General features: G+C 42.5%; 1 protein-coding gene across 6 annotated transcripts in view; it reads right to left on the bottom strand.

The window, feature by feature from the left end:
* The window catches only part of mid1 (midline 1), a 36,168-nt gene extending 10,950 nt beyond the window's left edge, over positions 1 to 25,218 (bottom strand). The window contains exons 1-3 of one of the 6 annotated variants that reach the window (XM_083777314.1): positions 25,113 to 25,218; positions 5,894 to 6,615; positions 2,969 to 3,028 (exon numbers count right to left, since the gene is read on the bottom strand). In XM_083777314.1, the coding sequence (XP_083633440.1) occupies positions 2,969 to 3,028; positions 5,894 to 6,559 (726 nt within the window). In that variant the 5' untranslated portion in view covers positions 6,560 to 6,615; positions 25,113 to 25,218. Of the gene's footprint in view, positions 1 to 2,968; positions 3,029 to 5,893; positions 6,616 to 8,645; positions 9,134 to 14,012; positions 14,238 to 16,146; positions 16,160 to 25,112 lie in introns of those variants that run through there. The other 5 variants (XM_083777317.1, XM_083777313.1, XM_083777316.1 and 2 more) reach the window with 5 other exon arrangements.
* Between the last annotated feature and the right edge of the window lie 864 nt (positions 25,219 to 26,082).

Here is a 26,082-nt window from a genome sequence, read left to right as displayed (position 1 = left end):
GCTACTTCCCTGGGTAAAGAAAAAAAAAGAAAAAAAAAGAAAAAAGAAAGGTACCTTTCAAAACCTATAGAAGTCAGCCTGGTACAGACGAAGGGGACACCACTGTATGTAGCCTCAATCACATTTTGTAACTATTTCCTGCAATGGGATGATAGTTTTATTTGGTGGGTATATGAGCTGGTTGTTTATTGGTAGCCTATATTAGCCCAATATTGGCGTTATGCATTTCACTTGAATAATGTTGTGTGCGCACGTGCGCGTGCGGAGAAAGACAGTTATTTAATGAAACTCAAGATTATAACGTCCTGTCTCGCTGCCGCGGCGCCGCCGTGCGTGTATAGCCTGTGTGTGTGTGTGGGGCGTGGCGAGAGAGAGAGAGAGGCGTGGCGAGAGAGAGAGAGAGAGAGAGAGAGATCGTGGCTTCCAGGCGTGCGTGTGTGTGTGTGCAAGCCAGGCGTGCGTGTGCGTGTGTGTGCAGGCGTGTGTACTCGGCAGTTTGCTGGCAGGCGAAAATAGCCAAAGCGTTCTGTGTAATCGTAATATGTAGGCACAAACAAACTACAGACAAAGTACAATGTTGATGGAACTAAGAGAATCGCTGAGAGAGCGATATTTTAAATACAGAGATTTAGAAGGAATAAGCAAAATCGTGAGGCTACAATAGAGCACCGAAGTCTGACGTCACTTTCAGTAGAGGGCGTCAGTCCCCAGGTTCATGTATTTTTTTAGTTGCATTGAAATCGCCATAGGAGGATTTTTAGATTGCTTCATATAAGAACTGTGTTTGAAAAATAAACATGTCATCCCGGCCGCTTCACTCATGGATATGAAGAATCAACTGACTGAGAGAAAACGCTAATGTTACTGCTACTGAATTAGTTAGATTTTCGCTAGAAGCAGACTGTATCATATATTTTGTGACTGACTGTTGCAAACGATACAGAGACACATCCCTGACAATAACGCCGAGACAGCTTGTTTATTTTTGGACCACAACGCTTATAGTAGACGATATTAAGATCACCCCATGTTATTCTCCATAGAGAAATTACTTCCGCGAACCAGGGGAATCGAAGGGATGAGTAAGTTACGTCAGGACTTCGGTGCTCTATTCCTCTAGCCTGGTTAATAAACCAGACCGAATCAGCCGTTGGCAAAAAAAATTGCCTACCGCGGATTTCGGTCTGGAGAGGCTCAATTTTACGCCCATTTCCTACACACGAGAATGTGGGCGCCCAATAGGGACACGGTATGCAATATGGGCGGGCTTTGGTACAGTGACGTTCAATGCTTGAGACCTTTGACTGACAGTAGCTCTGACCAATTGCGTCAAAGAGAAAATGTTTCCCTGGAAATGAAATCCAAGCTGAGCCTCCCCAGACTAATATCCCGCGGATCCGTGCGATATTAGTCTGGTTTATTAACCAGGCTACTATTCCTCTCCCCTTCCTCGTTTCTCTTCTCCTGCGGGAGATCAGAATCAGTTTCTGAGAGCTAGTGTGGGCCTATTAGAAGACAGGGCAGTGTTGCCAGGTTTGCGAATTGTAAGCGAGTCGTAGTGTGTGTTGAATGGCATTTGAATGGCATTTGTGGGCTTGTGAATGAATTTTCTCACATGTAATTTGTGCTCACTTGCATAGACCTGGCGAATTTAGCGTGGTGAAAGGGCAACAGTGTTCCGAGGGTGTGGGTGCTTCGGGCGATAATGTTTGTAGTAAACAAATGCATTGCCGCCGTGAGTGTGGACGGGAGGCATCTTTGGTGGCACTGCAATGAAATTTTTTTGGCGGGTGGTGTCGAGTGTTGGCGTTGGGCGCGATAGGAGGAGATAGGTCTCGGACACTGCGAAGGTAAGTGTGTGAAGTCACTGCCGTGTGAGTGTGTGTGGGTGTAGTGTGTAAGATGGTGTTGTGGGTGTTGCAATAGCGACGTAGCTGTTGTGGCTTTGGGTTTCTTGCCATGTGTTGGGTACAAGTTCTCTAATATATAATAGATAAGAGCTCTGCTATCACAGTGGGAAGCATTCCTTGAATGCAATGAGAAATCGAATGCAACATGAAATGTCTCTCTCACAGTAGTAATTTAGATTTTGCAGTTTGTAATATTGTTCATTGTAGTTTCTGTAACAATGTTTTTTTGTATGGGGTGGCATTGTTAGTGCCCCGCCCAACCCCCAACCTGGAGGGCCAGTGTGCTGCCTTTCGTCTCACTCCTCACCCGAGACCTGTCTGGTATGGTTGAACCTGCCAGGAGCACTAGGCTCCCCCCCAGCATAGCTCTCAGGGTCATATCGTTTGCAATATTAACGGATGCAGTAACAGATTGTGGTCACACACATGCAGAGGAGTGCACACACACATACACACGTGCAAGCACGCAAACATGTGAGCATGCCACACACACACGCACATGCACACGCCACTTAACAAACAAAGGCCATTGGATTTCAATGAAAGAAAACCATGGTGAGTGTTGTTTCCCTGCATGTGATAAATAGGGCAGACATCTGCCACTGACATTTAATCATCTGGAAGTGAACTCAAAGAGAACAGCCCAAGGGAAGGTGGCAGTGTCCACAATAACATAATTTTGCCAATGAAAGATGAAAACAGAGTAAACTCCAACGGCAGACTATAGCACAATGCAACACAACACTGAACACACAAGAAGCTATGAAGACCGCATCCGCTTCTCTGTGCCTCTAATTGACTGACCTTTAAAATCAGTGCAAATATCTGCTCCTGTTATTTTCAGAGGGAAATAAAATGAGAACCAAATAGCAAAAAGAAAAGAAAGAAAGAAAGAAAGAAAGAGAGAGAGAGAGAGAGAGAGAGAGAGAGAGAGAGAAAGAAAGAAAAAGTACATTAGACTAAAAGTTCCCTCTTGAAAAATAACAATCCGATTTACTCAGTAAAGTAAATCTGTCCCTGCATGTTGATTCGTTAAAAGAAAGATGCTGTAAGGTCACCTGGTCTCTCTCCTGGTCTGCCTGATCACTCCACTCACTGAGATAGCGGCCTGGAGATCTCTGCACAATGATAGCATGATCAAACAAAGAGGACAGGTTAAGACGCATGCTCTGGCCTGAATCACAGAAGAGCTGCAGTCTACGATTACGGCATCTCGGTTTCACTGTGACCAAGCATGTTGTGCCACCGGCCCTTCTTATTGTCAGAGTAACTAAAGGGACAGTGCAATACAGTAAACCACCTTTTGTGTATCAGGCATGAACAGCAGTGGTATTCGGGGCGAAGTAGAACAGAAAAGCAACTGGTATTAGGATTCCATGCAATGGACACCGAATATGTTGCAGAATGCAGAATGTGGAGTTGAAAGAACCCTCCCTTGCTTGTGTTAGGATTAAATGATTAAATCTGATTGGCAATTTCCATAAGAAACGCTGGATGGTTCACTTGTAATAGACCATTAAATGGTCCCATGAGGTTTCTGGATTCCTGCTAGTGTCCCACGGTGCGTGTTGGCAAAATACTAACCCGCAAAACCCAAATCTTACTCTTCTGACGAGCTCATTCAAGTCTAAAATGGAAGGAATGCGTAGCCACCTTTTTTGTATGTTCCAGCCAAACAGTATCTTCCCTTGATGCCTTATTAATGTGCACCCATGTGGTGAGAGTGAGCAGTTCTGCTTAACCTGGAGCCCTGGAAGCAATCTTTCTCATTGGCTGTAATTACATTCTAAACCCTCAAAGAAGTAAAGACTCTGTTTCCAATAGCTTTGCATAGCTCCTACTACTCACATATATCACTAGTTTAACCACTTAAGCCCTGTGCGATACTTAATCATACAACGGTGTTGCAGGAAAATAGAAGATCTACAAGCTCATAACGTGTTGTAATGCCACACTTTTTAATATATATTTGTTTTTAGAAGATTTCATGACATGGCCAAACTAGAGATGCCAGGTTTAAAGTTACTGTAAATTCTAACTGACTGAAGAAGTCGTTTTAATCGTAAAATTAGTAACTTCACATAATGGGTATAGTACTATAAGTATTTTTTATTTTTATTTTCTTAATTTTTATCCCACGATTTTGTAACCCAGTTTTCTTTTCACCCAGTGCCAATTATCTAATGTAATCCTGGGCGCTACACTTCCTCTGCCAACCTGGGAGTGGGAGGGCAGCGGACTGACCTCATGCCTCCTTCTATGCATGAGGACGTAGCGCGTGGAAGGGACACGTTATTCCGACCAGTTCCTTTCCCCTCCATCAGGCGCCCCGGCTGGCCAGGGGGAGGTAGTTTTAGAGACCAGGATTACGGCATGTTTTTGTGAGGGTATCTACTCTTGGGGACACGGGGAGAACATGCAAACTCCACACAGAAAGGCCCTATCGCCAACCCCCGCCTCGGGTATGGGCACTGATGACGCAGAGGAGTGAACACGCCGTCAGTGCCCACAGCGTCCCCAGCGGGAATCGAACCGAGGACCTTCTAGCTGTGAGGCGACAGCACTACCAACTGTGCCACCGTGCCCCTATATATATAAGTATTATTTATAATTACGATGACTATGCTACATCTTTTTTCAGTCTGTTACAATAATAAAATGCAAATTCATCACGTTCGTAGAAATAACTACTTGCTCAATTAACAAGCAATCATTTGAAGTACTTTATTCAAAACAATCAACATTTAGTTACTGAAAGAGTATAGTAGCATATAGAAGTATATTAGCTAGCGATTATATTTCTGTTTCCTGCAATATTTATATTTTTCTACTATAGAAACATTTTTGCCTAATAGACATTTTTGTTTTGAAAAATGTTGAAAGTAAATGTTGGTGGTCTTATAAATGTTTTATAAATATTGAACTACTGAAAAGCATTAACAAGCTTCTGATAATTTTTGTGATCATTTGGTACAAACTGTAATCTCTGTCAAATATATATTATTACAGTTACTTTTCAATATTATATTATATATTATAATATACCATTGGATACTCAAACTATCTGCCAAACCAGCTAACTCCACCAGTTTAGCCATCTTTTTTTCCTTTTTCATAAATCAGTGCTATTGGTTAAAAAAAAAAAACCCAATGAAAAGTATTAAAAAGCACTTTGACAAAAACCTCCTAACTCCACTTGAGCTGGATGTTTTTTCATTTCCTGAAAAATGAACATTTTGGAGTTTCTTCCAGACAGCAAAGATATATATTGGGGACTACGGATGGAAACTAGCATTCTTGCTAAATCCGGTGTGTTTACACAGCATTGTATGTGTGTTCATTAATATGCACTGACCCTCCAAAAAATACAACATTACCATATACTTACATTAACAACGGTGTCAAGGTTGACTTAACACCAATTAATTCATAAATCATGGATGTTTGAATTTCGTTGCTGTCGGGAGGAAACCACCTAACTCCATTTTTGTGTTTTTTTTGTTTTTGCATAAATCCTTTATGTTGTGTGTTGTTTTGAAAATAATTATTGAACCAATGGAAAATAGTAAAAAACGCTTTAGACAAAACCTCTTAACTCCATTGGACCCTCAAACTGTCTCAAACTAATTCCACCACCTCTCCCCCTCTCATGCAAGTTATTGACAATATATAAAGTCACAACACCAACTTTGATGAGGCAGTATTGCTTTGTTTTCAAAATATAAGATTTTCTTAATGAACACAGCACAATATGCTTTGGAAAATGGTCAGCCGTGATGTTGAGTATACTGTGTGAGTCGTAGCCAATGGGCTAAACATGGCAGACCACCAGTATGGCCCTTTAATAGAGGTTACACATGAAAGTAAAAATCAGCTTTGATCTGTAAGGGCTGAGCTTGTGAGGATCATCAGTGTATGATAGTGAATCATCAACCTCAAGCTCCCCAGTGCATGCGCTTAATCATGAGCAGACCATTTCTTACCTTGAGCTTCTCGTAGCGGTCGCTGAGAGCTGCAACCTGGTGATCTCGGTGCCGACCAACCAATTTACACAGGGCACAGATCAACTGTTCGTCTGTGACACAGTACATGTTGACCTTCTCCTCCTCGTGCTCCAGACACATAAGCCCTCTCATACGGGAGTCTGGCAGGGGCTCGGTTAGACGGTGGCCTGTAAATGGCTTCTTATTGGGATGAGTGGCCTTAAGACACTCGTCACAGTAGGACACCTCACAGGTAACACAGGTCTTCACTGCGTCCTGGGGAGGGTCCTGCTCACAGAACTGGCACTGGACCCTGTCACTGGGTCGGGTCATGGCTTTACTTTCAGGGTTGGCCCGCTCGCGGCGAGTCTCGCTGGGAGAGTTGGGTCCGCTTAGGGAAGCCTTCTGGAAGCGATCGATGATGTTCTGTAGGGTAACGTTGCGTTTGAGTCCCTCTAGGCCCCTCTGGTTGAGGGTGATGACATAGCGACAGGTTGGGCACTGGAAGGCGGTGATTGATTGTATTGTTTCGGTGGGAGTGCAGTGGGAGACCAGGATGCGGTGGGCACAGTTGAAACACAGGCTGTGAGCGCAGGGCAAGAGCAGCGGATCCTCAAAGAGCTCCAGACAGATTGGGCAGGTCAGCTCCGACTCCAGTGTTTCCATCTTCAGGCAAAACAAAGCAGTGTTGTCAGCGAAATCCAGGGAAGCTGATCAGCTATCTGTGAAGATGACATAGAATTGAATTAGACGGGGGAGGAGGGGTTGCGGGACTGAAAAGGTTTAAGCTGCGGGGGGCTGTCATCTTTCCCTCAATAGAAATTAATGAGCGGCCTTGCACAATTCCCAGAACGTGAAGGCTGCTTGCTCAACTTTAGAAGGAAGCCTCCTTCATATCCCAACTATATTATCATTTTTTATGGTAAAACACAAGAATGGTCATTTGGAAATGTAAAGATAATTAGTTGGCATTAATAGAGGGAAACGGGGCACTTAGACAATACAAAAAATATATTGCAATGTTTTGTGAACCAAGAAAAATGTCTAAATATTTGATCTGAGAGGTCTGTCAGGGTGTATTTTGATGATGTAACAGCAGTGACTCATTTCAGTGGGTACAAGAATAGCCTAGCTTGTCTCCATGTGTTTCTCACTGTAGAGCTGTGCACAGGCCAGCAGGCCACTGAGTGCTGACAACTCAGTCAAGCAGAAGCCTATTGGCCCTAGCCTGCCCATGGCTGGGACTCCACACTATCCTGGACACTAAGCCTTTGTTCCAGGCCAGTTAGACACCACAGCTGCGAGTGGACGCGCTGTGCCCAAAGCGTCTCCCTGTGTGAACTCTCTACCTCCACTCATTATGTGTGAAAGAAGGCAAAAGCTCATTATCTGGCCAGTAGCCTTTTGAAGTTGTGTCGATAAAGCAATTACCACAGGGCAGAGGACCTGGGTTTGTTCCCTCCATTCTATTCAAATCTGCAGAGGCATTCGACTATCCCCACTGTACTGCACAAGAGACAATTGTTGCACTTGTCCCCAGTGTATGTGGAGCACCTGTGGACCCACAACACTATTGTGGTTTCTTTATGGATATTGAGCCAAATGCAGGTGTCTGCAGGTCATTAATGGGGATCAAAAGCATTCGCTCTACTATTCAGGTCATCAGGCTGAAGTTGGGGGGGAAACACAGTGGAAAAACATGAGGCCTTCTGACACTACTGCGCTTTTGCATTCTTTCATTAACTCCAATTCACCCATTTAGAATTTATAGTTGTCTAAGCACCCACTTAAAATTTTGATTTGTGCTCTAATTTTAAAATCTCCACGCTCCACTTTACAGTTGTGAATAATACACAACTCATTGGTGCATACATAAGTAGCCTTAATTGGAACTCCAGCTTCCTGTAACTGGTTATGAGATGAAGGGGCTTTAGTAGCTTTACCCTGAAATGATTAAATCACTTCCTTTCTGTTCTTTATATATTTTTTTTAATTACAGATAAGAAAATTGCTCACAGGAAACAAAGACGTATCTAGCACAAAGGGGTCCCCCCCCTTAAAATCAAAAAGACAAAAATAGAGTAAAGGCTAAAGTGTGTAAAGGCTTCACTGTATAGAGCTATGGTTCTCAAACAGTGTGCTGTGAGGTAAGTCCAGCTGGGCCTTGGGAGTTTGTGACAACCACACTACACATGCAAAATATACTATACCACTAATACTATACTATATATACTATATATAGACATATCTCAGAATATCTTTTTTATTTAGAATACCAGTACATTGTGTATGAAATAGGGCTTAAGCAGTTAAACCTATTACTTGGCATTAGTAAATAAAAATGTATGTTTACAGACAAATAACATGCATTATAAAAGCTACTTTGCACCGATATTAATACAGGTGTGCCATAAGATTTTGACTTGCCCTTTGGGCACAAAACGGTTTTAGAACCACTGCTGTACATTACTTTCACAGGTCTAGTCACATGAGAAACAGGTCAGGTGAGTCATGAAGACTCCATTCAGATAAAAAAAGAGGGGGTAAAAAAGAATAAAGCGCTTTGTTTAAAGAGTATAATGCAAAAGGTACAGTACAATAGAAACTAATCCCAGCTTTTGATGACATCATCGTGTTACAAAAAAGCCTGTAAAGTAACACTGTGGAAAGACGCCAGCGCAAACAGCAGCAACACCAATACACCATACGCACTCAGGAAAAGCTGTCCCATTCATATCATCGTTTACTTTACCCACCGATGGATTTCCCCCTGCTTTGCACAGCTGAGACATTTCGGCTATGGTTGAACTTCAGACCCGGATCATGAAAGTATACTTAAGACAACGAGAGCGGAAAAGCCATGAGCATCGGTGCGGAAGGTGGGATCCAGATGGTGCAGGTCTTCATAGTCCAGTAATCCTACATCAGAGCTGTCATTAACCAGGAGACTCGGAGAGAGAGAGAGAGAGAGAGAGAGAGAGAGGTACTGTAGCAGAGCACAACAGGAAAAGCTGCCCCACAATTCCAGGAAAGCCAGCTCCACCTACGGTAGGAGAGCGGGCCAGCACTGGAAGTCAAGGGAGTGCAGGGAGAGTTGGAAAAAAGAGAGGGACAGTAAGGGACAGAGAGAGAGAGAGAGAGAGAGAGAGAGAGAGAAACAGTAAAAGAGAGGGAGGGCACAAGCGGAGGCAAAGTTGTCCTGAACCCTGGCCTGATGCTCTTCATGCCCCCCCGACAAGCAGGCTAGTGTCCTCACAGCCCTGCCCATTCAGCCAGGGGAGTGAGTTAAAGCATCAGGATCATTTTCCCACTATGACTGACTGTCCCCACTGCCTCTCTCTCTCCCTCTCTCTCATTGTCTCTCCCTCTCTCTCCAGTGGCACAATGCTGCCCTGTGTGGCGAAACCTTTCTTGAGTCTGTCACCGGGGATTAAAACAGAAAGGCTCGTTTTTTGGTGCTATCCCTTTTGGACTGAGTGTTTGACTGTATTCTGTTGCTGTTTATACATTCTGTCTAAGAACTATTCAATCAATAAACACACACACACACACACACACACACACACACACACACACACACACACACACACACACACACACACACACACACACACACACACACACACACACACACACACACACACACACATCTCATCTGCAACACGAAACGGGGATCTCCGATTCCCTCGGCTCTCAAACAACGGGCTGACCTGGAATGCAAAAGATTACATCACAGGCTGTTGCCTCCACCAACAGACTGTACAGGTTCACTAGCATTTCATGAAAAATGCAATCCGGCGTTAAGCGTTTCAATTTGACAGGAATCATTTCAACTTCAGTCAGACTTCAAATCTTCACTCCAAATATTGCTATTGTGCCAACTAAGTGCCCACACTGACATAACAGAATGGGAATGTGGATGAACTTTATATTCAAGACTGGTATCATTTCCCCCTCTTATGTGGGAACCAATTTAGGTGCCATCTGCCTACCATGTGCCTGTTAGTACCTCTACTCCCAACCACACCCCCACTGGGATCCATTTGATTTCTCCGGTCTTTCAGGGGACACTGCAGAATGAATATCCTCTCTGACAGACAGAAACATACTGTAGATATTAAAACCCTGGCCGGGTGCAGACAAAGCGGTGTGTATAAGATGTATTTGCCTGGTAGAGAAGCACAGGAATGTGAATGGCATTCTCCAGGCTTCCTCCAAAGCCTCCTGTTGGGTAGGAATGCCTCCTCTGTGGTGTCAGAGGAGGGGGCTCATCTGTAAGATGTAAAGTTTTGAGCAGGACCTCAAAAAGAACTTTAACAGTAAAAAACCTATATTGATCCTATTTTATTCTGACGTTTCACATGCATGGCTTCACTTCTGGCAGCCCTTGTTAGAACAAACTCTTCCAAGTACAACAGATTCCCAGATTCTAACTTGTCAGTTTAGTTTGTCTGATCATGCTCAATGGTTGTGTGAAAGTATGCTATCTGGCACATGTTCACACACACACACACACACACACACACACACACACACACACACACACACACACACACACACACACACACACACACACACACACACACACACACACACACACACACACACACACACACACACACGGGAGTTAACGGATATTTTCACATAGAAAACCTGATCTTATTGTGCTGATCTTGTCGCATTAGCTTTTTCCTCACTTAGGAAACTTTTATTAACAATGCATGAATTTGACATAATGATCAATTCCTAAGCAAGCACCAACCTTCTGTCTTGCCACAGTGGGTACATATGAGAGGAATGAATATTTATTTTCACTAACAGATTTAGCCCAACTATTATTCAGACACGTCTGGAAAAGTAGCCACAATCAATAGTCCAGGAACATGCAACGTTAACGTACAAGTCTGTTTACACAGAGCAAAGCTATCAGCATGAATAATCAATATGCCTCCACTGAGAATGTGTCGTACATACATTTCTTACCGAATATGTTGTGTGTCTTGCACATGATTGCTGAGGCACAGAAGAACAATAAACAAAGCCTAGGTGTTTAATCATGAACAATGGCAGGTAGCAGCTGGATGTAGACAAACTCGGCTCGAGCCATGTACATTTATCAATGTCTTCTGAAAGAAACATTGAACTTGGATGTCAGGTTAAAAAAATAAATACATTCATAAGCAAGTAATTAGCCATTTAGAGGTGGAAAATGTTATGCATTCCAAGATAAGGTGACAATTTCCTGTTGAAGCATTCTCTAATCCTTTTGGTCGCAGTCTTTTATCACCTCTAATGATGGCTTTGATCCATTCAGTATTTGACAGAGATAGTTTGCCCTTTTTTCTTTTTTCCTCTTCCCGAGGCAGACACCTACGTAACATGTTTATCTGTAATCGTGTCTTCACGGCATAGCTGTGACCAATGACTGGCCTGTTGTTCCCTACAGCACACGGCTCAATGCATCGGCTCACTTGGGCCTAATGTGATTTACAGCTGTGGCAAGACAAGGCAGATGATTAGACAGGCTCTAATCTGCCTGATCTACAGTGGCACGCATTATTGTTATTATCAGCGAGGCCCTACATGTGCTGACCCACATTCATTTAGATGGGATTCCACTTTACAGGAGGAGAAAATACAAATTGGTTCACGTTGATCAGGGAACTCAGTAGTACGTATTTCAGCTTTTCATTCAGATCTCACCTGTCAAAAAAATGACATTAAAAAAGTAAAACAGATAAGTATTTGGTAGTGCCCTATGCTTGGCAACCTTGTGCAGCCAGTGTTTTCATAGAGTTGAATAAAGGATAATCAGTTCAGATGTTGGCGTTGTTTCCTTCCTGAGAGCACAGGTGTTTGATAATGAAGTCCCAGATCAGGCTAATGAGGCAATCTGAAGAAATGTTACGGTAATCTATATGAGACTATAATGTGTTTCCTCAAATCAACTGAAGATTAGAAACTTGAGACTTATGACCAGGCCAACGACTTAAATGGGGAATAAGTTGTGTCAATATATCTACAGCCAAAAACAAAAGGTTGATTCCTTTGAATAGAGTCCTTTGGGTCTTCTGGCAGCGCCGCTGTCTGTGTGCTCTGCATGAGTCTGCAGGTTATCCTGGTCAATAATCAGAAACACCAAACTCTCTCATTTCCTCTCTGTGGCTTGGCAGGTGGCATCAGCAGGAAAATGTGCTGCATTCATTCCAAAACCACATGAACATTCACAGATTGTGACTTTCCTTGCACAAGGCTACATGCCATTAGACGTCATGTAAAGAAATGACATAAATCACTGTCAAGTACTGTACTGCATTCACAGCAATTTATTTTTAATGTTCAAACGTTGAACATTAAAATTCCATAGAACATATCCCAATAAACATCCTCAACGTCCCATGGAATTGCCACTTTTATATCGTAGATTCGTAATTAGCAAATTTTCAAACGCCATAACTGATCTGTCTCCATGCCAATTAAAATTGTTATAAACATCATTGTTGTGCAATACAGTCAAAGAGTGACATCTTCTGGTTATTATATGAAATAAACATTACCTCAACCTACAGTAAGTCCACTGTTGAAATAACTCCTTACACTCCACTCCTTACAATCAACATTGTTTTAAAAGTACTATGTGTACTATGTACTAAGTGTACTATGTGTTTTTCATTTTATTTGAGTTAGCTTTATTTGATCATACGTTTGCACAAATAAATGTATGAGTTTCTTTGTTTAGCAGCCTGTGTATTTATATCTATAGCATATCTCCATGTTGCTGTATACAGTAAATCAACTAGTTAGTGTCTAAAAGCATCTATCTGTATTTATATCTGTAGCATATCTCCATGTTGCTGTATACAGTAAATCAACTAGTTAGTGTCTGTATTAGGCTATCTGTATTTATATCTATAGCATATCTCCATGTTGCTGTATACAGTAAATCAACTAGTTAGTGTCTGTATTAGGCTATCTGTATTTATATCTATAGCATATCTCCATGTTGCTGTATACAGTAAATCAACTAGTTAGTGTCTAAAAGCATCGTGTGCTTCCAAGTGTTTCCATGGTGACCATAGGCTAGTGATCAAAGCTGCTCTGGTCTGATGGAGACGTGTTTAACATTCTTCCAACAAGGAAAAGTTACTAATTAATGAAGGAACGCCTGTAATCCAAATGCCATGTCTCAGATCACCTCTCAATGTAACTACACACGGTATCTGTTGAGCTCAATGTCTGTTAAACATTCTGTGCATACCAATTTGCATAGCATATGCCATAAGGCAATGTAGCATACAATAAAACCTTTACTGTGTCATAATATTGTTAGATTATGGAAAGAAAGGGTGCTTTCATTTTCCTCAAAGTAAACCCAGTAATGTACCACTTAGACTGAGAAGTGTAAATCTAAGCTAAACATGTTTCAGACCTTCTGCACTGTACTGCCACAACAACGATTATTTATAAATGCCAAATCTGACATTAGGTTAATGCAGACATTTCTGCAGCATTCTGCAAATGATGTAGCCTACCCAATTAAGGAAGGGATTATTTCCACAGTTGGTACTATACATGACAAGGATATAGTATGGGGTGCATACTTATAAGTTTAGACTAGTCATTGGTTAGACAAGGTTAGGTTTAAGTGTGCTGCCCCGTGGGAGGTTAGGGTTAGGGTGAGGGTTTGAGATAGGTTGTAGTTGTAGGACTAATGACTGGTCTAACCAAATGACTAGTCTAAACTAAGTACTGTCTAAACTAAGGATATAGGCCACACTAAGATGTGTTCTTTCTCTCAGTTTGATCAGTAATAAACAATAAACGGACTAATAAGAGCGGTACCCCTTGCGCCTCTGGTGAGGTCATCTTATCCCTGTCCTCTTAGCATTACATAGATCAGAAGTGAACATAATAGAGCCTCTGAATACAACAAGGGAACACGTCACTACAGCCTTCAAACCGAGCCCTGCCTGGAGGCATAGAAACTTGGGATGAGTCAATGTTTTGGTGGCTATAAACATGAAGACAGCGAGACAGCAGCTGGGGACAAAAATACAACCACAACCAAGCACAGATTTTTCACTTTCACAAAGTTAGAAGTAAAGCTGCACAGTCTTACCTGCCACATGATTACATCCATACACAGGCAGAGAGAGCAATCTTAAAGTTGGTCAGTGTTGATATGCTAGTGCTGTACAAAGCAAATCCACTGCAACACTGGCTCAGTGCCTCGTGTGGTCGTCTTCAAGAGTCAGTTGCCGTATGTTGTAAGTTCTGTGACCCCCATAACCCCCTTCCCTCGGCCCATACAAACAGCAGCAGCAGCCGTGATGAAAATGCCCACCCTTTCTGTTCTTGCACACTGAGAATTGTTTGATGCTCGATCATCTAGCCACAGTGGGCTGCAATCTTTTTTTTCTTTGCAGGAGCCAATCACACATAGGGGGCAGGACCTCTGCCGGGTAGGTGTGTCAGTCTGCTTCAAGTTCAACGTTCAAAAAAGTGAATGTTAAATACATTAACCAAACATTCCCCAAATTAACTGAGTGAATATGTACCACTGTCGCATACTGTAGGCTACAGTACAACACATAACACCATATCCTCAACAAACTGGATTATTGCAATTGGTTGCCTGTGCCGTGCCAGACGTAAAACTCAATACAGTCAAAGGAAATGGTGCATAACCAAACTAGTGATCAATGATGTCATTAGGCTGTCCGGAATGAGAGGAGCGTGACCTCCGGTCCAAGTCCACGACCCTGCATACAGTACATGCCAACATGGATGAACAACCCCCATCAAAAGGCTGACAAAATCATTAGCTAGAAAAGAAACTGACATTTCATTTCAAATAACAATTTTCTCTAACCAAGCAATGCTCAATGGGTCACTTATCTACAATTTTCAGGCAAGCTTCCCCAAAAATAAACTAACAATCTTGTTTCTCAGATGTGACCAGACGCTCTTTTTTTACCATGTGAATGCTTTCATTGGTGTGGAAACAGACACAGGAATAGTGTTTAAAGTTATCTCAGATAGTTGGCAACGGCTCACGCTCTGTGACTGTGACAGAGTGTGGAAAAACTTTGCGTACACAAACAAGTGCAGGCTGACAAGTCTGGCAGCAGTACAATGATGCCATCACACCATCTACTGGATTAGAGCCACCTAATAATTATGAGGTAGGACTCAGAGAACTGTATATTGTGCACAACTATGCTAACGCACACAAAAGTCCTTTTTGGTGGTGCCGGCCCACGGGGGAGAACTTTAAGAGGGAATCTTGAAACAACAGGAAAGTGGCTGCACACGCCAATAGCCAGAGTGCCAATACTTTATTAGGACCACTTTCTTGTTGTTTCAAGATTCCCTCTTCAGGAGAACTGTATAGGCTATGTCATTACCTGAGAAGACCTTTGTCAGCTGCTAGTGGTATCACACCATACAGCATCTGTTTGTCCCGTGTGGTAACACCACATCAAAGTATATTGGCACTGGGATCCCAGTATGGCCAGATTGGACCGGTGGTAATATCCCAGAGAGAGCCTTGTGTTTCAGTTTAGACTGCACGGGGCCGATAAAGTATAAAAAATAAATGAGAGGCCAAGGGAAATAACTTAATAACTTAATCAAATAACTTTCACATTTTGCAAACTGTCTCAGCCTTGTAATGCATTCAAGGCTGTCAATTATAATCCATCCATGGTTTCCACACAAGCCCACCAGCAAACAAGAGTCCTACTCATGTCATGGCACACAAAGACAAAAGTACATATTAAAAGATTACTTGGTCGAAAATCTCTCTCTCTCTCTCACGCGCGTGCGTGCGTCCGCACTCTGCACGCGTGTGTGTATACAGTATATATGGAAGAAACCACCTAACCACCTAAATGAAAAAACATCCAGCTCAAGTGGAGTTAGGAGGGTTTTGTCCAAGCGCTTTTTAATACTTTTCAGTTTTCATTCATCTTTTTTTAACCAACACACAGACCTAAAGGGTGTTCAATAGCACTGATTTATGACAAAAGAAATCTAAAACATAAAAAGATTTGTTGTTTTTTTTCCTTCCGGACAGCAGTGTATACCTATATATGTACGGTATACACTGTATATATATAAATAAATAAAAATCTCCTCTGCAAAGAAATTACCTCTCTAAGTTGAGTTCAGGGTAAAGCATAGACTTCAAAATTAGACAGCTGTGCTGAATGTCACCTATTGGAAGACAGATCCGTGGGCTTATCCCTTACCTCCCCAGCCTGGGTGATAGATGAAGACAGAGCTGACGGCTTGAGACGGGAATTCCGCAGACAACACCAAGCTTGCTCCAGGAAGCCTCTCTATTTCTCTGACTTCTCCTCCTCGTCTCTGCTACTCCTCTGCTATCTCTGAAATTCTCCTGACAAAGCCACTTCTCCTCTAATCCCCTCTAAAGGAAGCCGAATCTACTCCAAATGACTCAAGCAGGCACAGATTTCTCAGGCTTTTCCCTCTTTGTGCCGTTTGGTTGGCTGGGATCATTAACTTAGTCCCTTGAGAACATGGGAAGTAAATAACCCCCCGAAGCACCCCTCCTTCCTCCTGTGGCTGTCAATCAAGACCTGATGATGAGGTAGAGAGGGTGCTTTTGGTTGCCTGATTGGCCATTAGGGAACAGGGGTGGCCTACAACATGATGAATTGGGGGATGCTTGGGGGTGGGCTCAGCTGATCTAACGTGCAATGTTGATCATGAATTTGGCAATTTGCATGACAGTAGGAAATAAAGCCAGGAAATGAAGCCAGAATGGTCAACGGCGACACAGACATCAACATCTACAGAACTTAGCAATTAATTAAAATGTATCGCACATAAGGTAAAGGAAACAAAATAAATGATTGTTTTGCACTGACTGCCTTCCTTACATCAGTGGGTCTGTTTCTCACGGCAGCTCTGTACAGTTCGGGCCCTCGGTAGGGGACGGAGAGGCAAGTCTAAAGCTTCCGTTGCCATGGTAGAGTGAAACAGCCGCATGGTGCATCTTGGCATTTGAGCCAAATGCCACTCTCATCTTTTCACAGCCAAGCCGTGCACCCCACCCCCTGCACCATCTTCAAAGGCTACTTGTTTCTCACTCAGGCCTACTGCTGGCTGTCACTCACCGGTTCCCAACTTCCCTCAATATTCCCCAGGAGCTTCTCTAAGGGCTGGTTTGTTGCCTTTTTGACAAAAGGCACAGCAATTTGTCAACAAAAGACACTGTGAACAGTCCCGCGAGGGGTCATTCTGCTTCCAGTGACCCTGACAAAACCCAGACAAAACCTAGCCTAATTTATACTTGCTGAAAACACTGTAACTGATTTTCAACGTTTTTGTTGAAATTCGGTTATTTTTGTTGAGCGACACAGTCACACAAAGTATAAATAGTGTGCCCAAATTATACTCTGTTGTACTGCGGTGTCCCACAGCAAAAACAGCCCACCTACAATCTCACAACGTTCCACATCTTTAATGCTATTGTGAGCTTGTAGATCTGCTTTTTTCGGTGTGTCACACCACTGTACAACAGTATAGTATAGCTTCAAGCTACCATCCCAGACATACAGTACAGTAGGCAGAGACAACAGGCTAAGGCTTATTCCATTGCCTGGCACTTTCTCCAGCAGTTGGAGCTGCCATAGAAGACCTATAGAAATTACATGTAGCAGTCTGGACGTATGTATCATATAGCATGCATCAATTGCCCTCATTTTAAAAATATATAGGACACACTCACTCATGCACACACTCTCTCTCTCACGCTAACACGCACACACACACGCACGCACGCACACGCACACACACACACACACACACACACACACACACACACACACACACACACACACACACACACACACACACACACACACACACACACACACACACACACACACACACACATACATACATAATGCATATTTCACCCACATACATATGAACTCCTACTATATGTCTGATGCAATAGGTCCAGTATAGTATTATTACCCATTTCCATTTGATTTCTCTCTCAATTGCATTTTCAAAGCTATCCAAAGGAACACTGGAAGGGTTGAGAGGAGGAGATTGATTTCCAGTCAGGGAATTCATACACTATATTATACACACATTCCACTTCCAGTCTAATGCTGAATAGTCCAGGGTTATTTGAGGGCAGTGGCTATTATTTTGGTGAATATTGCTCACTGCACCAAGTTCACGCCCCTGCAGAGCTGAAATAAGCATATTGGGAAGTGGTTCCGTATATGTATGTGTGTATATATATATATATATATATATATATATATATATATATAATGTATGTTCCATCTGATTAAAATGCAAACAATAGGATCTATAGCCTGGAATAATAATATCTGCTGTAGTATGTAAGTTATAACTCGAATTACTCGATACAGCCAATTTAAGGCTGGAATAAAGGCTGGATACTTGATGGTACAAAATTAAAAGTTTAGATTTGGGAGCTTATTGTGACAACAATAAGTTGTCACAATAATTAACAAGAAGTTAATGTTGCTCCATGTAATCCCAGGAAAATCCTTCCATAAAAATAAGCTGTATTATACTGTACATACTTTCATTATACATACATTCACTTAGTTATCAATCACTCACAGCACACAGTATGCAGTGGAAAACAATTATTACCAGCACACAAATATTAATCCATACATTACTAAATAGCCTACAGCTGTTTGTAGCCCGAAGCAATCCCGTTTATGGTGCTTGGCACGTCAAGCTGCATTAATTGGAAAAGGAACTGAAAAGGCTCAGCAAGGCCCTCCTGAAAAAAGAGATAAGGAGTTGGAACTAAATATGTCCTAGAATCTTATATTACAGACTTTTAACCATGTGGGTAAGAGAGAAAAAAGATGTGTCAAAGGGACTGCACTAGCACACTCAGCCATTGGCAAGAGGTAATGTCAAGTTAAAAAAAAGAAGTCAAGAATCCTAAATAAGCTTTAAGCAGTGAACACACCTCAAAGTTCAGATATATTGTGTACAATTTCCCATTTGAATTGGTTCATCACTATACTCCAGAAATCCATTTCCCTCTCATTGTGCATCAAGATGAGGTGAAAAGAGTCCAAATGTACATCATGCAGCATAAAAACTATTATGCACATTTTGCAAACTGGACATTACCATGCATGTGTCACTTTTGCTTCGCATGAGGAACAAATGGGTTCAGAATAACCCTTGAAGAAATGCCCGGAAAGACAGATCATTACCACTTTTGCAATTGATTCAGCAGGAAAAGAATAACTCACATGGTGTGGTGGTCCAGGGTGGTCCTCTCTCACACACACAGAAGGAAGATGCAACGTTGACGGCTCAGCACTTTTCTGTCACTGGAACATGAAGGGAGGTCCAAACAATAACATAGCAACCTTGCTAGTCTGTTTCTGCCCTCCCTCCCTCATTTCTAGGGCTCCCCGCCCTGCCACTGCCCCAGCCGTATGCTCACGCGAGCGTAAAACATGCCCGGGAAGCGCCACTTCCACTGGGTTATTTCATGGATGATGCATCCATTAATGCTTGGGCTGCGCTCTTGGGCCTGGTTGGCACCCCAACCCCCCTCTCTCTGAGGTTGCGCTCTTGCCCCTGGCTCCCCCTCTCTCCAACCATAAGACAAAGACATTGCGAACGGGGAAGACAAAGGGGGTGGAGTAGGAACCTCCCGGGGACCACGCTGTGATGAGACTGAGACTACGTATGCGTAATAACCAGGCCGCGAACAGATGGGGTCAGTCTCCAGGGCTCTGCAGCATGGCTGACTCCAATACGGCGACCAATACATCTTCACAGATAGAGGCTGTGTGCAATTAAGCAAACGTTGATGAACAGAATTTACGTCATATAACTGTGGAGGGCAGAGCACAAAAGACACGTTGGCATGATGGTTGCTTTATCTTGGGCCTATTTGTCCATAAGCTGTCAGAAACTAAATCAGAATGAGAACAGGCATGAGCCTGCATGTCACACAGTGCTTTTGGATGCTCGCAGGCATGGGCTGAATATTCATTATATTCAGCCATGTAGGATATGCTGTGACAAGAGCATCATGTTGAGTGCATACACAGATTTAAACATTGCGCAACCCCCCCCCCCCCCCCCCTCCCCATATTTAAAAACTGCTGCTCATTTTGGCAGCTCAAGTTAATTTAGCTTATGAACAGGTGTGGAGCAGAACCATTGCCAATGTTCAAGATTTTAATGACTTTGCCACTCTATCAGCATGATACACACCGAACTAAAAAGGTGATATTGAGCACTAAAGTTGTTCTTTGGCTCATAACCATAGGGAACCTCTTTTGGTGCTGTAGCACCATCATGTAGGTTCTACAATGTAATGTACACAGCACCTATGTCAAATGGTGATATATACTGTAGAACCATTAGACTAGAGCCTAAATTAGACTAAAGAACCAGTACAGAGACTTAACAGCTTCTTTGTATAGCAGCGGCGGTGCTACAGCGCCTCAACCAATTCAAATAACCACAGTGTGTAGTCTTCCCCAAGGCAAACTTTATTAAAAAAAAAGAAAAGTCAATAAGACTCCTCTTACTAAAGAATATTTAAACTTGAAACAGTATAGTAAGGGTACAGTCAGCTTTCTGTGTGAAAATGCTCTGTTCCGTTTCCATTAAAAAATAAAAATAAAGAAAAACCTCTATCACTTTTTGATATAAATAATTGCTCATCAATAGTTTTCTAATTATGGTCCATTATGGTCCTGCTCCCTAGAATTCTCTAGATTGCTCTATAGAATTCTCTATATGTTTTTATCATGTTTGACATATCTATTACTATGTCTACTCCTCGCGTGTAAAATGTACTATATCAATTCATTTGAATTCAACCAGAATGCATATATAGAACACAACAGCACATGGCCCAAGATCCACATCCAAAACAATGTTTATGTTTAGCAGGCATAGCATAGGATCGTAGTAGGCAATGACCTGGAAATCATTTAGTATACCAGTGATTTATTGGCTCCGCGGTCATGACCTTCCCAGCAAAACAGCACTGGTTGCCAGCCTAACACTCCTCTCCAGCACACAAGCAAAGGTCATGACCTCAACTGGTAGAGTTTAATTCATGGATATATTATTATTTATAATATATTATTTTTACACACGGTAAAATCCTCTTTAAATGTGCTGTATAAGTCCATTTTGGTTCAGCTTTGAGTTAAACTAACCCTGAGTATTTAGTAGTTTTACTGTGCAGTTAAACTGAAAGACAGGGATTTCCATACTGCGGCATAGGTGGATTCCGCAGGTGATAATTAAAATGTTAACCTGAACTGTACTTAAGTAAGACACATGAACAATTCCTTTTATGTATTACATGTTGTTACTATGGTGACATATTATACTGTATGTACACCGTCACTAACACCTGCTTTTTTAGAATGACTCACAGAATACTTTATTAATAAACAGTATCAGTACGGGAGGGGGAGGGTTCTTCTGTGGAGCTCGCTGAGGGAGTAAGTTTGACTCTCTGGGGGCAAGTTACAGTACAGCCATGTTTTACGTGAGTTTTACATTTTGATGGGGAATCAAGACATTTCATTGCTATTGGTATAGGGCAGGAACTCCTTCTGGTGGTGTTGTGCACATGGGCTCACTCTAGTCTCTAGAGAAGTAGTTTACAGGATTTTAAACACCAAACCCATGATTACTGATTGCAGGTCATTGATTAATTTGCCACTCTGAGAGTGTACAAATGTGACCAAAATGGATCCTAATTTGATTACATTTGTACACTCTTAGAGTTTCAATAAAATAATACTGAGGGTGAATTTGTGGACATGTGGAGAGAGCAAGGAGATTCCTTTGGGTGTTGTTCTGAATCACAACAGGTTTATGACTGACTGTGTTAAATGAAGATGCCTGCCTACCTAAATGAAGACGACTGCTAACTATGACTAAAGGTCTAAAACGGAAGATTGAGAAGGCTTCAATAAACATTTAAATACCAGTCCATGTCAATGTCAAACAGCCATAAATCATTTAACGGGAGGAACACGTTTCCCTTGTGGTTGACAGGCAACACAATGACATACTGTATTGTCAGAGAGGTTCTCATTTAAACAAGGGAAAACAGTGAAGGAGTTTTCGGGAAAGTAAGGTCATGTGTTATGTTTAGTCCCCACCACAGCACATAGTCAGAAAGTCTTGGCTTTTATTTTTTTCCTGAAAAAAAGAAGAAGAAGAAAAAAGTATCCCTCTTTTGAAAGACTGTGGCAGAGCCTGCCACATTCTTTACTGCTTGGAGAAGTCTGTAATTGTTTCCAGCCTCTGGGATTCTCTTGGCCCCTTAGAACGCTAGCTTTATGTCTTCATTGAGAATCTCCCCTCATTAAACCTGGACTCTTTTAATCAGATGACATAAGTGAAACCGTTACCCAATAGCCCCCGTTGCTGTCTCCCTGTCCCAAATACTTTTTTTCCTCTTTGTATTTCACAAGTAGTAGCAGCATTTAAAGACTTCCACTTCCACACAGCGAAGAGAGTGAAAAAGGTTTATTATCCAGCACAAAGACAGTGCGGCCCATTATGGTGGTGTGGCTGCACACACAGGCCTACACCATTTCTCACAAAGACTGCTGCATAAACCAAGACTAGCTGGGGGGTGTGAGCACATCTGCTGTGGTGTGACTCGTCCTATATGTCCAGGGAGGCAGTCAGCGCCCAAGGCAGGAGGACAGCTGTTAGAATCCTGCCGCTGTGTATTCAGGCATATAAAAACCTCCATCCACCCAGGTCAAGTCCTTCCCTTTAGACACTGTTGTTAATTAGCAGGAGTCGGAAGTTTCACCACATGCACTCTAGTGTTCCTATTCTGGGCATGTCATTATACTGTACCTGAACATTCGGCGAAAACGGGCAAACATTCGGCCACTTGTAGATCAGCTAGAGCTAGAGATTTGGTGTTGAGAGAAAAAGGGAGAAGAAGAAGAAGAATAGAACCCTGGGCACCCTGGGAACGAAGTGAGTATATACTGTACTGCAGGGTTTGAGTGGTTAACCACTTACTGTAAGTGGCTATAATCACCTCTTTTTATATTTGAACATAGCCGATCTACAAGCTCACAACATGTCGCGGTGCGACACGTTGTGTGAGCTTGTAGAATAGAGCATAGATCTGTAGCTCATGTAGATCATCATCTAATTTTGAAGAAGTTTTGAAAACACTGTCAGAGATATAGGACTCTGGTCAGTGCACAAAATACATCCACCCTGAAGGTCTGCCTCCACCACAGTACAGACACCAAGAAGGGTTGAAGGACAGTCAATGCGATCAGCTTTCCGAGTTCCGACTGTATTCTGAGCTTCACTGCTCTGGTTCAACTTAGCCCGGCTCAATATATCTTCACTTTCACTTCATCTCCAAGTCAACCAAACATTCCATCAAGGCAGTGTGGGACACTTTCCCCCCAAACTTGGCTTCTAACAAGGATTCTCTGGAGTTCAGAAACAGATTATACAGTTACTTTTGCACAGTTTGTCTCCAACTTAAGGAACAAGATACTGCAGAGTTCCTTAGAATATTCATATACACAACATAGCCTATAGCTGCCCTTTCCTCTCATACATAAGCTTGCACACACACAAAAATTAATTGATGGATAGACAGACACAGACACATGCACTCACACTCGCATGCGCGCGCACACACACACACACACACACACACACACACACACACACACACACACACACACACACACACACACACACACACACACACACACACACACACACACACACACACACACACACACACACACACACACACACACACACACACACACATACCAGTTTTTCCACTTTCTCACAGACAACTAACAGCTGCTATTCGTGCTGGCATCACTGACCTGCGAAGGAGGCCGCGCTGTCTATAAACAGGAAGAGAGCAAGAGCAAGAACAAAAGCCATGGTGGAGGTGAGAGAGAGAACAAGATAGACTCTAGATAAAGATAAATCACATCCTCAGCCTCTAAGAAAAGTAATAACATATTCATAAGACATGCTTTCTCTGACTCTGGCCAGTTCATGCAATGGAATGTTGAACAACATTCAATACCAGGGCCGCAAACGATTAATGCTGAGCGAAAAAAGACAAGAAAAGAAGAAAGAAAAAATCAAATAACGAAGGATTCTGTCTCCTGAAGCTGAAGCGAGGAAGGCATTTCAGAGCAGTACCAGATGCTTGCTGAGCATAAGGGAAAACACTGCAAAACCAAAATTAATTCACCAGTGTTCCACTTCCACAACTATTTGGCACAGTTACACGTTCTGTCCTTTCTTAGAATAACATGGCACAATTTAAGCTCCCACCAAAACAAGGCTAAGAGGAAAGCACCGGTGCTCATTGAAAATCATATGTTTTCTTGTGAAAAGACATGAAACAGAAACCCCTCTGCTTCACTGTATTGAAGGAGTATTGTCCATACAAATATGTGGGTAACCGACCCCCACCCCCACAAATAGTAAATTGTTTGGGGACCAGTTTCATTAGTGTTTTATTAGTACTGATGTTTCTGAATAGAGTCTCACTGGACCTGACTGCAGATATGATGCATGTGAAAACAAGACTTGACTTGTTTTCTTTTTGCTGTTCCTCATCTCAATGGGGAAAATTCTCACCACTCACATACAAACACGAAACCTTGTATTGTACATATCCTTTCACTGCATGCATTATGTTTTGTTGTGTGCTGTAGGTGTATCAGTATGCACACCTGTAACTGTGAGTGTCCATGCATACCATACCATAATAGAATAGCGTATATACTGTAGGCGCACATACTGTACATAATATTCTGTGCATTTGAGGGCAAAGCAAATCCAAGTGCTATGTTACAACAGTTGAATAGAAAGAAAGAAGAAAAATAAAGAAGATTCATATTTTATTTGGGATGGCAGAGGCCCTTGAATTTTAATGCTGAAGATTTATGTAATCCCCAATCACATTATCTTGACTTGACACAACGGAGCTGGCACCCTCCAGACCGTAAAGTGAGACTCTGCCGCAGAGTGTGAGATGAACAGACACTTGGCCACTGAGCACTCTAGTGATTATAAGGTCTTAAGATTTGCTACTGATTAAATTGAATCATTCAGTTCAGTGCAACAAACAAGTTCCAGAGTGAGTTTCTTCTCCTTTCTCAGATCTTACCTGCTTCCCCATGGCTGTTGTGGTGAGTGTCTCTCCCTGGTAAATGGTTGGCTAAAGTGGCTTGCTGGGACAGATGATGGTTTCGTTCATTTCCCCCCTTGGGAAAAGAAAAAAGAGAGAGTCAGACAGGAGACAGGAGGTTGACGGTGTTCTGTCTGCTTGCACACTCCCTCTGCATCAGGGTGTGTACACACGCATACCTCATTGACACACACTGCCCTGCAGGTTCACACAGGAGCTCAGTGGGCTGACAGCAGGGTGGTGCAGGAGTGGGGGATGAGGGGGGGGTTGCTCCTTCTATACTAAGGAGGAGAGCATATATTATAGGGGAGGGCACCCTTAATTCCCACACAATACCATTAAAATCAACCTGTAATGGAAGAAGCTAGAGCTTAACTGATTGGTGTTATAGTGTTATTACAGAGTAACCTGGTGAATAAAGAGGTGGGGAAAAAAATAAACAGTTACGCCGCTACGCATGTGTCTGTTGCAGGATTTAGCAGCAACATATTGAAAGTCAGCTCCTGATAATATTGATAAATTGTCTCTCCTCCTGTCAGTTTTTCACACATGGCCTAGGGCAGCTCGATTGGGTTATCAGAGCAGAGACTGTGATAAATAAGGCAGACGGATCCGCAGCAGACAGTGGGCCAAAACAGAGAGAGAGAGAGAACAGAATAAAAAGACATAGCTATCAAACAAGGGAGAATTGGATTTCTCCACACTAATGACACATCACCCTGCGGAATACAATAGTGTTTGAAAACACAAGATTCCACTGTAACAACGGTGAGATCATGGCATTTTGAGGGTCTGGAGTGTACGTCCCAGATGTGAAATGAAGGCAGGGTTTCTGCATTTTCTTTCACATCCACTCTATCCTTGAGGAGACCCCCCCCCCTCCCCCCTACCAGTTTAAATCTTCCAATAAAATAAAATTACTGCTTATTACCGGAGCACATCTTTGGCT

This window comes from Protomyctophum parallelum (genome assembly GCF_964188405.1).
Source record: "Protomyctophum parallelum genome assembly, chromosome: 11".
Lineage (NCBI taxonomy): Eukaryota > Metazoa > Chordata > Actinopteri > Myctophiformes > Myctophidae > Protomyctophum > Protomyctophum parallelum.
The sequence above is the reverse complement of the archived record's forward strand: the minus strand, read 5'-3'. Positions and strand labels throughout refer to the sequence as shown.